General features: G+C 56.5%; 1 protein-coding gene across 2 annotated transcripts; it reads left to right on the top strand.

The window, feature by feature from the left end:
* Window positions 1-3,908: 3,908 nt before the first annotated feature.
* Gal (galanin and GMAP prepropeptide) lies at window positions 3,909-8,301 on the top strand. 2 transcript variants are annotated; one of them, XM_021633285.2, is made up of 6 exons: window positions 3,909-4,035; window positions 4,266-4,346; window positions 5,022-5,076; window positions 6,664-6,753; window positions 7,084-7,161; window positions 8,094-8,301. In XM_021633285.2, exons 2-6 carry the CDS (start codon window positions 4,266-4,268, stop codon window positions 8,162-8,164), a joined length of 375 nt encoding a protein of 124 aa, XP_021488960.1. In that variant the 5' UTR covers window positions 3,909-4,035; the 3' UTR covers window positions 8,165-8,301. The 2 variants fall into 2 exon arrangements, with proteins under 2 accessions (XP_021488960.1, XP_060247366.1); XM_060391383.1 differs by lacking the exon at window positions 3,909-4,035 and adding an exon at window positions 4,085-4,192.
* The last annotated feature ends 2,510 nt before the right edge of the window (window positions 8,302-10,811 follow it).

The following is a 10,811-nucleotide window of genomic DNA, read 5'->3' as shown; positions in this document are numbered from 1 at the left end:
TTGGCACACACGCAGGCAAAACCCCTATGCACGTAAAAATATAAATAAAAATGTGGAAAAAAAGAGTAAACTCTCTAGCTGAACATCATCAAATGTCCTCAGGTTTTCGTTCTCGGCTCACACACCAGACCTCTTGCCCTGCTACCCCAACCCCCTGGGAAAGACGTGTGCTTTGAAGCTGTGGGACAGAGTTAATGTGCACAGGTGAATACAGGGGCTCACACACACACACACACACACACACACACACACACACACACACAGGATGGCTCCGTCCTGTCTGCTGACACATCGCTTTAGCTGAATCTTTCCCACGGGGATACTTTGGTTTTTTGTTTTTGTTGTTTTCAAGACAGAGTTTCTCTGTGTTACAGCCCTGGCTGTCCTGGAACTTGCTCTGTAGACCAGGCTGGCCTCAAACTCACAGAGATCCGCCTGCCTCTGTCTCCCGAGTGCTGGGACCAAAGGTGTGTGCCACCACCGCCTGGCCTTTTGTTTTAATGTTTTATTTATGTGGCTTGTGCATGCCTGATGGGCACCCAACCACTGAGCCTCCCTCCCAGCCCCTCCATGGGGTAGTCCAAGTACATGCTCTACCCCTGAACCACAACCCTAGCCCCAGCTGCTGGTTTTCTCCCCAGAGAAGTAAGCCTGGAGACCCCCCCCCCATGGCTGCTGTGTTCTTAAGGTCAGGTAGAAGGAATGGGACCAGCTAGAAGCTGTGGGAAGAGCGAGTCAAGGGCACAGGCTTCTTGAGGGTGAAGGATAGTCGGGTTTAGATTGCCCAGCCATTTCCTTGGTTCCCTTTCCAATCACAGTGAGATCACAGTGAGATGCACGAGTACTCATCAGCCTGGCGGCTCCCCAGACTCTCCCCTCATGAGCATCTTCCCAGCATCACCAGCACGATGACCTGTTCTTCCACTTGCTCGCATGTGCTCATCTACCCATCCGACATCTGGGATTTTGCAGGGGGTGTGCTGATCACCGGAGCTCCAGCTGCATCCGCTGTGAAGCTCAGTACAGAGCAGACCTTCCCTCTGCTCTGAAACAAGCCCAGGGGTGGGCAGCGCAGGCACTGACGACCGTAGCTCCTTCATCCACAGCCATCACCTTGGGGTCCAAATGGTGGCTCCCCTTCAGCTCCACATTCAAACTCCAGGCAGGAGGGCAGAGAAAAGGAAAAATCAAGAGTGAAGCGGAGTTTCCACTTGGAGGGCGCAGGGCCCCCGGCTCTTCCCCCAGACAGGGCTGCCTGCCCGAGAGGTCTGGCTCTCTGAATCCACGGACCTTCTCCTGATAACCGAGCAGTCATTTGGAGAATGCTTGTGTATCTAGGTCTGCAGCAGACTGGCATCCCCATGGGGCACGCCCCTCCGTTGGTGACTTCGGGGTCACGGCTGCAGTGCCTGGGCACCGTTGAGACACGCGTCCACGTGGGACGCTGTCCTTGAGCCCCTGGCTCTCTTTGGTGTTCAGATTTGGATCCCCCCCCCCTCGGCAGCAGTGGCGAGCAGAGCTTCTGAGGAGTCTGAACTTACATGTAGGAAAATAACACTCCGTGTTCCGTGTCCATTACTCTAATGGTGACCCATTTTGCTAGCGACACGCTGGGCTCTCTTGAAGATGACAAGTTGACAGTGGCTCCATCGGGTCATTGCCGAGCGAGGAGTCCATTAGAATCCGGGTGTGGGCTCCAGCACAGCATGTACCAGGAAGTAGAGGCCGGTGTCCTGCACCCCATCCTCATTTGTGGGAGTGAGTCTGTCTGTGATGTGGGAAGACAGACTCCCATTTCCACCGTCCCAGTGTTTCCTCGGCGGGTGCCAGCCACACTCTAAGAGCTGGACAGGAATCCCCTCCCCCAACCAAAGTGGGGCGCAGTGACAGCAGTGGCCACCCCAAGTGGTACAAATACCCTAGAGAGAAGGGAGAGCTTCAAGTCTGGCCCAAGTCTTTCACGAAGCTCCCCCACCCCCCCTTTTTTTTTTTTTAAACAGGGCCTCATTTATTCCAAGCTGGCCTGGAGCTCACGGTATATCGGACTGACCTTAAAGCTCCTGCTGCTTGGCTTTCCCAGCGCTGGGACTACAGCACACACCACCACACCCAGCTTGCTGTAACCTCCTTAAATGAATTCATGACACTCGGGAGCAAAGGTCAGCCGGAGGTCTTGGCTCCTCTTCTTTTGTTTTGTCTTGTTTACTTTTGGAGATGGCGTCTGGCTACGCTGCCCAGGATAGCCTTGAAGTCGTAGGCTCAAGACACCATCCTGCCTATAGCCGGAGTAGCTGAGCCCCTTGCCTCTGGGTCTGGCTTCCAGGACTTTCTCGTTGGCTGTGGGCAGACACCCCTTGCTCCACTGCGTCCTGTGCCCTGGCTGCTTCTGAGCAGGGGCACACACTGGGCCCTGCTGTTCAGCTGGCGGAGACCTCAGCCAGTGGCCAGCTTGAGAGGCGAACCCCTCTCCCCTTGTTGAGACTCCAGTGGGGCCTGGGGGGAGGTGTCCAGGCCCTCGCCTGCCTGAGGCTGGCTTTCCCTGCAGACGTTGAGAGATGTGGCCAGAGTTGTCCACCTATTAGTTTTGAACATCTGCGAGAAAGGGGGTGACTCGGAGGCAACGTGTCATTTTGTTAAGGGGAGGGCCAGCTTAGCAGGTAAAGGAGCTCTAGGCCTGAGGTCAAACACCCAGAACCAGGGAAGGAGAGAACTCGCTTTACAAAGTCGTTCCTTGACTCCATGTTCCTTGACTTCCGTGACACACAGGCCCAGGCACGCCGACACAGAGACTGCAGCATCCCACAGCCTTCCTGTCCACATGGGTCAGCGGATTTCTCAGGGGCACCCCGAGGCTGCACAGCTTCCAAGTCTAGTGTGGGGACACTTGGACGCCATTTGCCCTGTGTTCTGCTTACCCCCGGGTCCCAGGTGGGTCTCATGGGGAGAGAGGCTCAGGCCAGGGCTCACCAGGGCACTGAGGTTGCTCTGGGTGACCCTGTTTCAACTCTGCTGCTTGCTCCAGCAAAGGAGCCCTGTTCAGCCGAGTTCTGAGTTCTCTTCTCTTGGGCGACCAGGCTTCTCAGGACCTGGCTGACGGTGCCAGCGGGGTCCACTCCTGAGACCCACCTGATGGGTCTCGAAAGCTGAGGTTAAAATACGGCACACTCTGGGAGTCTGGAGTTGCTCTTCCTGTGTCTGTTCCCAGGTGTGATTGCAGGGTGTGTGGCTTGGCCCGTGTGCTGCTCCTGCCCAACAGGTGGCTAAGCTCCAGCGGGGCTGGACAGCTCTGCCCACTTCCCTCCTCCCCAGCCTGCCCGGGGCTTCACTCTGGGCTCCGCAGGACTCAACCGCAGTGCCCGCTCAGGAGAGAGGGCTCCGAGGAAGAACCGATGGCTAGCGTGCTGGAGGACGGTGCACAGCGGCCAGCCTCCCTCCACCCTACCCTCAGCCCTGAATGGCTGCCCACCTTATATATGTTTTTTTTTTTTTTCTTCCCCCAGCAACACAGGAGTGGAGGTCTCCGGGCCCAGGGTGGGGAAGCTGCAGTCACGTCCTTGCATGGAGCAGGACCCGGGACCTCGGTTTTCGGGAGGTACCTGTGACTGGTCTAGCCTGGGCTGTGTGGGGTGGTCCCTCCCAGCCCCGGCCCTGGGCAGCCTCGGGATGGGGCGTCGGAACTCTTGTGTGAGCACGGTGAGAAAGGTGGAGGGTGGCTCTGTGAGGCAGGGATGACCTGGGGGGGCGGCCTGGGGCTGGGGGTGGTCCTCTTTGGCGGGTTCCGGTCACGGCGGCCCTTGGTACTGTCGGGAGGCGGTGCCGAGCCGGTGACGCGGCAGCTCCCACCAGGCATAAATAGCGGCGGCGGCGCGTCTCCCGCCGCGGACACGTCGAGGGATCCTCGTGCGCTTCTCCACGCCGCTGCGCCGCGCCATGCTGTGAGGGACCCGCCCGCCCGCCCGCCACTCCACGCCACGCCCGACCGAGAGGCACCGGGACCCGCACCCACCAGCCGCTCCGGTTCCCACCGCCCGCAAGGTAACCGCGCCCCGCCCCGCCCCGCCCCGCCGAGGCTCGCCGGCCCTAGTTCCGCAGTGGCCGCCTGTCCCTGCGCCCGCACCCGCTCAGCTCTGTCCCCATCACCCACCGCTCCCACCCCGAGGTCTTCGCAGTCAGGTCCACGTGGCCCCCAGACGTGAGTGTGTGTGTATGTGTCTGTCTGTCCGTCTGCTCAGGTGGTGTGAGCTCATCCTCCTCTCTCCTTCCAGATGGCCAGAGGCGGCGTTCTCCTGCTAGCCTGGCTCCTGTTGGCTGCCACCCTGTCGGCCACTCTGGGGCTCGGGATGCCCGTAAGTGCTGGGAACCAGTAAAGAGGACGAAGGGCGTCAGACATGAGGATCAGCCTGGGGCAAAGAATGGTTCATTCTTCCCACAGCAGGGGTGGGGGTAGGGGCATGTCCCTGCAGCTGCTGGGGGGTGGGGAGGGTCCCAGGAGGCGGCTTGAGGACCAGCTAGACACCGGCTCAAAATGGTTCATGGGCAGGTGTAAGGCCCAGGTTTGTAATCCCAGTGCTCAGGAGGGAGGTGGGGGCAAGAGGACCAAAGGTCAAGGCCAACCTCCCCTACATACCGAATTTTAAGCCAGCCTGGGCTATACAAGGCGCTGTCTCAACAGGACAGCAGGGGGAAAGCTCGCATTTGTTGGCCAATGCTTGTGGTAAATAGACTCACCTCCCCTGGAGACCGGGAGTGCTGGAGGCACAGCTCTCAGCCCTGAGGTTGCTCAGGAGTAAGGCTCTGAAGAGGACAATGCAGGGGGTTAGCAACAGCTGAGCTCTGCTTGGGCTAGAACATCAGTGGACCCGAGTTAGGGCACACAGTGGTGCATTCAGGTCAAAGGCAGTCCCTCCAGGCAGCCCGGATGCCCAGGCTTCTGCTCTGTGTTGTGCTGGGAAGCCAGGCGCAGGCTGCTCTGCTCCTCGGCCCAGGGACCTAGGCTGACCCCCGCTGCCATCCTGTTTCAGGCAAAGGAGAAGAGAGGCTGGACCCTGAACAGCGCCGGCTACCTTCTGGGCCCACGTGAGCGATGCAGGGAGGGACGGCTGAGGCTGGGTTGTGGGTCCTGATGTGACTGTGGGAGGCAAGGCGCTGTTCTCGTAACCCACTTACCCTCAGATGAAAAGAAGCATGGGGCATTCCCATGTGGCTGTGGGGACTGTGGGTTTCCATTAGCCTAACCCGCTGCCGCCTTAAAACCCCTGATGCATGGTGAGGGGTGGGGGTGGGGGGCTTCCCCCTTTCCTGAAAGGCCTGGCCCCTCATAGCACCTGAGCTCATTCCTGGGGTCTCCTGATCTCACCCATACTGGCCTCCTGGAAACCCCAGTGCCTACCCTCCTTGCTACATCTAGGCAGAGCCTCTGAGAACCTGCTCTGGCCTGAACCTCCTTTCCCTTCCACTCCTGAAAGCTGCTCTGCCCCACTCAGCACTCCAACAGCTCCTGGGCTCACCAGGGCCCTCATCTCTGCTCTGCACCTCCAACTTCAGCATCTGTTCCTTCCAGAGTTCCTTCTCACTTGCCCACCTTGCCTCTCCATGGGGCTTTGTTCAAATTTTCTGGGAGAGTCAGGTCTCCTTGGAGTTCTGTTTGAGCCCTCTTTCTGGATCCCTGGGTTTCCCTACCCCTCTTCCATTTCATAGAATCCTGAAGCTGTCCCTCTGATAACCTGACAGGCTGAAGGTAGCCAGACAGCCCACCTTGAGATGGTTTCTTTCTTAAACCTGCTCCCCAAGTCCCAGCCCCTCTGTCAACCCAGCCCCTCTCACTACACTACTCTTGTCCCTTGGCACAGGTCTCACTTTGACCTATGTCACTAGTACTTTCTCTGCATTCAAGGTTGAGGAGGGTTAGACTCTGAGGACTCTGCCGGCTCCCAGCCACACATGGTGGGGTGGGGCAGATCACCCAAGTTGTGTGGATGGCAAGTCTGCGTCCTCGTGCTGTTTCCCCAGTAGTGAGAATGTTCTGGTACATGTGACCACCAGAGATGGGGCTTTTGCTTGGGGCTGTGGAATCACCAGGGAGTGAAGACAGCTCTGTGGTGACGGCAGCCGCAGAGGGGAAAGGCACTTGCAGACAGAGGCATCTGGTGCTGCCCTCTTCCCCCCTCTCCCTGCCTGTCCTGGCCCCTAGTAGGTGTTCTGGCTGTGACTTGCATTAATGCCTTCAGATGTGAACTATCCCAAAGGAGTAGAAGACATTAGCTCCCTCCTGAGAGTTGTCTAGTTAGCTGCCAATTTCAAATTTACATGCACAGCTGGATCTGAGATGGTTGTCTTAAGTGCTCGCTCACTATCCCCTGACACATGGGTAGATGCACCCCGTATCCCCATCCACCAGTGTGGAGGAAGCTCATGCTTCCCAGCCCCAGAGCCTGTAGGAAACGGCGTGTCCATGCTGCATGTGTGTGGTCACCCTTTGGGAAACACGGGCAAAGGGCTGACAAGACCTGCCCAGGGCCCTGTGCAGGCTCCCTCTGGAGACATCGCTTTCCTCTTCTGGGGTGTCCACACACAGGCTTATACTGGTGGTCCAGCTGTGTGTGGGTCCCTGGGGGTGAAAATGGGATAAAGCACAGTGACAGGTCCTCTCTGGTCTGCAAACAGATGCCATCGACAACCACAGGTCATTTAGTGACAAGCATGGTCTCACAGGCAAGAGGGAGCTTCAACCAGAAGTGGAGGAAGGAAGACCAGGTAAGGCCTGAGTCCCCTCATGTGCATCCTATCATTCCTGGGACTCTCGTGTGCGTGTATGATGGTCATACCTACCACGGTCCTGCCTCCAGTCACAGTCCAGGCTAGACCTGAGAGCCTGCAGCCTCACCCCTCTCAACTGCCAGGACTGGGGAAGCAAAGCCATGGGCCGTGCAGCTAGGAGGCAGCTGGCCCAGGACCCTCCACTTCTTTAGAAAGGCCCTGGATGGCTTAGGATGCTCTCATACGCTCAGCTAGCCTCCCTGGCCTCGGATGGGAGATGGGAAGGTGGAGAGGAGGCCGCGAACACTGTTTTTTTCCACTGTCCAGGCAGCATTGACGGGCCCCTGCCTAAGAGCAACATTGTGCGCACCATAATGGAGTTTCTGAGCTTCCTGCACCTTAAAGGTATGGTTTTCCGTCTAAAATGGCATCTTGGGCTGTGGGTGTCCCAGCACTGGCAGGGTTACAAGTGAAAGAGAATTCCATGGAAAGCCACGGGAAGCACCCATCACTCTCCTCTGCCCTGTGAGAGGACTGAGGCACACCACACTCAAACATCCTGTGCTGGGGCTGAGTGTCAGGGTGATGTCACTACTGGAGAGAGAGTGAAGCTTTGGGCACAGGTCACTCTCCTGCCCCTATTTTTGTCGCGCCTCAAGCCAGGTTCTTGTGAGGCCATGAGAAGCCATATTCTGTTTGCACAGTGCCTGGCAGGTCGGCTCTGGGAGCTGTTTCCTCTCAATTTTCTGCCCCAAGAGCAGCTGAAGGGCAGGAGATTAAAACCAGTGTGTGGGGGGTGGGGCACAGGAGAGATGGCCCAGCACTTGAGAGCATTTACTGCTCTTCCCAAGGACTGGACTTCAGTTTGCAGCACCTGTGTCAGGTGGCTCACAGCCTCCTAGAACTCCGGCTCCAGATCTCACACCCTCTTCTGGCTTCAAGGATGAGCACACACACAAGCCACCAACACATAAATAAAATGAAGTCTCTAAAAAAGCAAAACCAACCAACAGGGCAGGAGAGTGTAGGAGAAGATGGTATCAGAGCCTCCAAGCTCAGGTCCCCAGGCCTCTAGAAAGTTCTAGGGCTTTCCGGAAATCTCTGCACAACTGTTCCTGCAGAGGCACCTCAGCTCTGCCAGGGTCCTGTGTTGCCATTTGGTTTTGATCTTGTAACACGGGTAAGTGTTCTTGGACATCATCTTCAGCAGCCGTCCTTCAGAGGTTAGACACACAGATGCTGTCCCCAGGTCAGGGTTCCCACAGTGAGCACTCGCCCCTCCATGGTGCTGCGGTATGATCTCTCACGCTAAGTACCTGATCATTCTCCTTATTCAGAGGCCGGGGCCCTCGACAGCCTGCCTGGCCTCCCTGTGGCCACAGCCTCGGAAGCCCTAGAGCAGTCCTGAAAGCCTCCCCTCTGGGCACATGTGTCCTGCGCTGTAATTTAAAGTCACTCTAGGCTGAGAAGAAACTTCTGCCAGCTCCTCATGCCAACCCTGTTCTCTGCCTTGACGCTGTTATATTTAAGATGTCTTGCAGTAATTATATTGTGTGACACAATAAAAACTAGCAAGTATCTGGGCCTGTTTGGTTCTTCTCTGTTGCAGTCTGTCACTATCACCTCCAGTGTGGTTATTATAGTGTGTGTGTGTGTGTGTGTGTGTGTGCGCGCGCGCGCGCGCGCGCGCGCGTTCACCACGGGTACTGCTGAACTCAGATTAACAGGCTTGGCAGTAGGTGCCTTTACTTGCTGAACCATCTCTCTGGCTCCCCACTAGTGTGTTTTAAAAGGTAACGGTAGACGTTCACACATGCATTAGGTAAGGGTTAAACCCTAATTCCACACAGAGTGCAAAGCACCTGTCATCGCTTGCTGCTCTCGGGAACAGTTATCTGATGCTCAGCTCAGTCTGATGCAGCCATCTAGTGTGCTGCTGATCCAAGCAAAGGCACAAATGGATACAGCGCCACCCAGGAGCAGTGGCTACGGAGACAGGAAGGGGAGAACTGGCTCCAAACAGGAAGCATATACCAGAGCATCGGAGAGGAAAACAGGTGAAAGGAGAGCAAAACAGGTGACAGGAGAGCCGGTGCCCATGCTAGACTGAGCTGAGCCTTACCTTCTGGTCTCCCGGGCTGCAGGACAGGCTGCCGGCATTGGTCTCACCTGGCTGCCTGTGTGTGTCCTTTGCAGATCAGGGGAGCTTAGGGTCCACAGAGGCTCCACATGAAGGGCGACTCCAACCTCAGAGGCAGTGCAACCCTTACTTCCCTGTCCCTGCCAGGGATACTAACTGATGGTGTCCCAGGCTTAGCCACTCCCTCTCATACACTCCTGTGATTCAGCCCCGGGTCCCGCTCCCAGGCCAGGTGCTGCAGTCATAAAGACTGTCTCCCTGGACTAAACCCTTAGGCCCCCTTCCCTACTCTCTTCACTCTTCCTCTTCAAAAACAAACAAAAAACTAAAATGGATGGGGCATGTGCACGTGTGCAGAGGCCCACGGAGGCCAGAGGCCCTGGAGCTAGATATACAGATGGTGGTTGGGAGTCACCCGAGACGGATGTTGGAACCAAACTCATGTCCTCTGGAAGAGAAATGTTCTTGGCTGAGCCATTTCTCCATTTCCCCCTCACTCTTCCTCTTTCACACTTCTTTAACTCTGACCTGAGCAGGCATCTGGACCCTGAGGCCTGTAGAAGACAGACTACCAGGCCTTGCCCAGTGTTAAAGGTCTGCAGGCCATATTGCTCTCCACAAGAATCTCCAGAAGGATAACACCAGGGCTGTTCTAGTGAGGCCCCAGCCTGAACTCTGCCCTATGTGGCATCCTTCTAGCCTTGCTTCCTCCTGTCCAGGGCATGACATCCTGTGTCTCCATCCCCAATTCTCCAGGCCAGCAACTATGCTGGCCACGCCCTACCTCAGCCTTCCAACACGACCCTCCCAATGCCTGGCAATGCCATGTCACATGGTCCAGGCATCTTTTGGGGCCACCTTGTTAAGGGAAGCCTTCCTTCTGTCTTCAGTGGTGGGGCTCCCTAATATGAAGCTGTCACTCTAGTCCCAGGGAGCTCACCAGCTCATCAGGGCCTCCTGAGCCTTAGACTCCTGCAAGGCTACTGGTACCAGGGCTCCAGGAGCTCCTGCAGCCACACCCATGGCTGCCCAGCCTTTGGGTCAGCAGTTCAGCTGTCCAGGCAACTTGACTTCACGGTGTGTCTGTGCAAAGGCACACCATGTGACAGGTGGGCATCCTAAGGAGCTGGTGACCTTGTCTTTTGAGCCATGATGTCTTCCACCTGGAATTACGCCATGCTGGTTGGTCAGTGAGTCCTGGGGAGCCCCCTGTCTCTGCTTCCCCACTGGGATTACAAGTCTCTATCTGTTCTTTTGCTTGTGTTTGTTGTTTCTGTTGGTTTGTTTGGAGATTTTCTGGCTGGGTGTTTGTTTTTAACACAGATTCTGGGGCACTCAGGCCCTCATGCCTACACGCTGAGCCATCTCCGTGCTTCCCTTGCAGCCAGCTTGCAGCCAGTCCTGCCTGCCTGTGCTCAGGTTTCCTAACATAAAGTGATGAAGTCGCAGAACGGCTAGACTCACAAAAGTGTCACACAGACTCAGGAAAGGACAAGGTCTCAGTGGAGTCCAGAGTGGCATTAAGACAAATATATTTCAGCTACTAACCTAGTTCCAACTGGGAATCTGGAAAGGTTTACTCTCACAACAGAATGCAAAGAATGGGCGTAATAATCCACCTCACCTGTTGTTGTCTGCAGGGCACTGTGACTGGTCTGCAGGTGACAGTAATTACAGAAAAAATACAGACGAAACTAGCTCCAACCTGACCTCCCCCACCCCCCACCCCGCCCTGCATCTCCTGTCCCAGGCCTGCCTGGAAGACTGTTGGCCCCTGGGCCTGTGACTCAGGCAGAGTCCGGCTAAGAGCCTAGCTCTCTAGAGACCTGAAGCCGTCTCAGAACAGCTTGAATGGAGAAACGACTAAGCGATTTGAAAAGTGAACGTATAACAACAAGCAGGGCAGGCGGTCCCC

This window comes from Meriones unguiculatus, chromosome 1, assembly GCF_030254825.1.
Source record: "Meriones unguiculatus strain TT.TT164.6M chromosome 1, Bangor_MerUng_6.1, whole genome shotgun sequence".
NCBI classification, from domain to species: Eukaryota; Metazoa; Chordata; class Mammalia; order Rodentia; family Muridae; genus Meriones; species Meriones unguiculatus.
The sequence above is the reverse complement of the archived record's forward strand: the minus strand, read 5'-3'. Positions and strand labels throughout refer to the sequence as shown.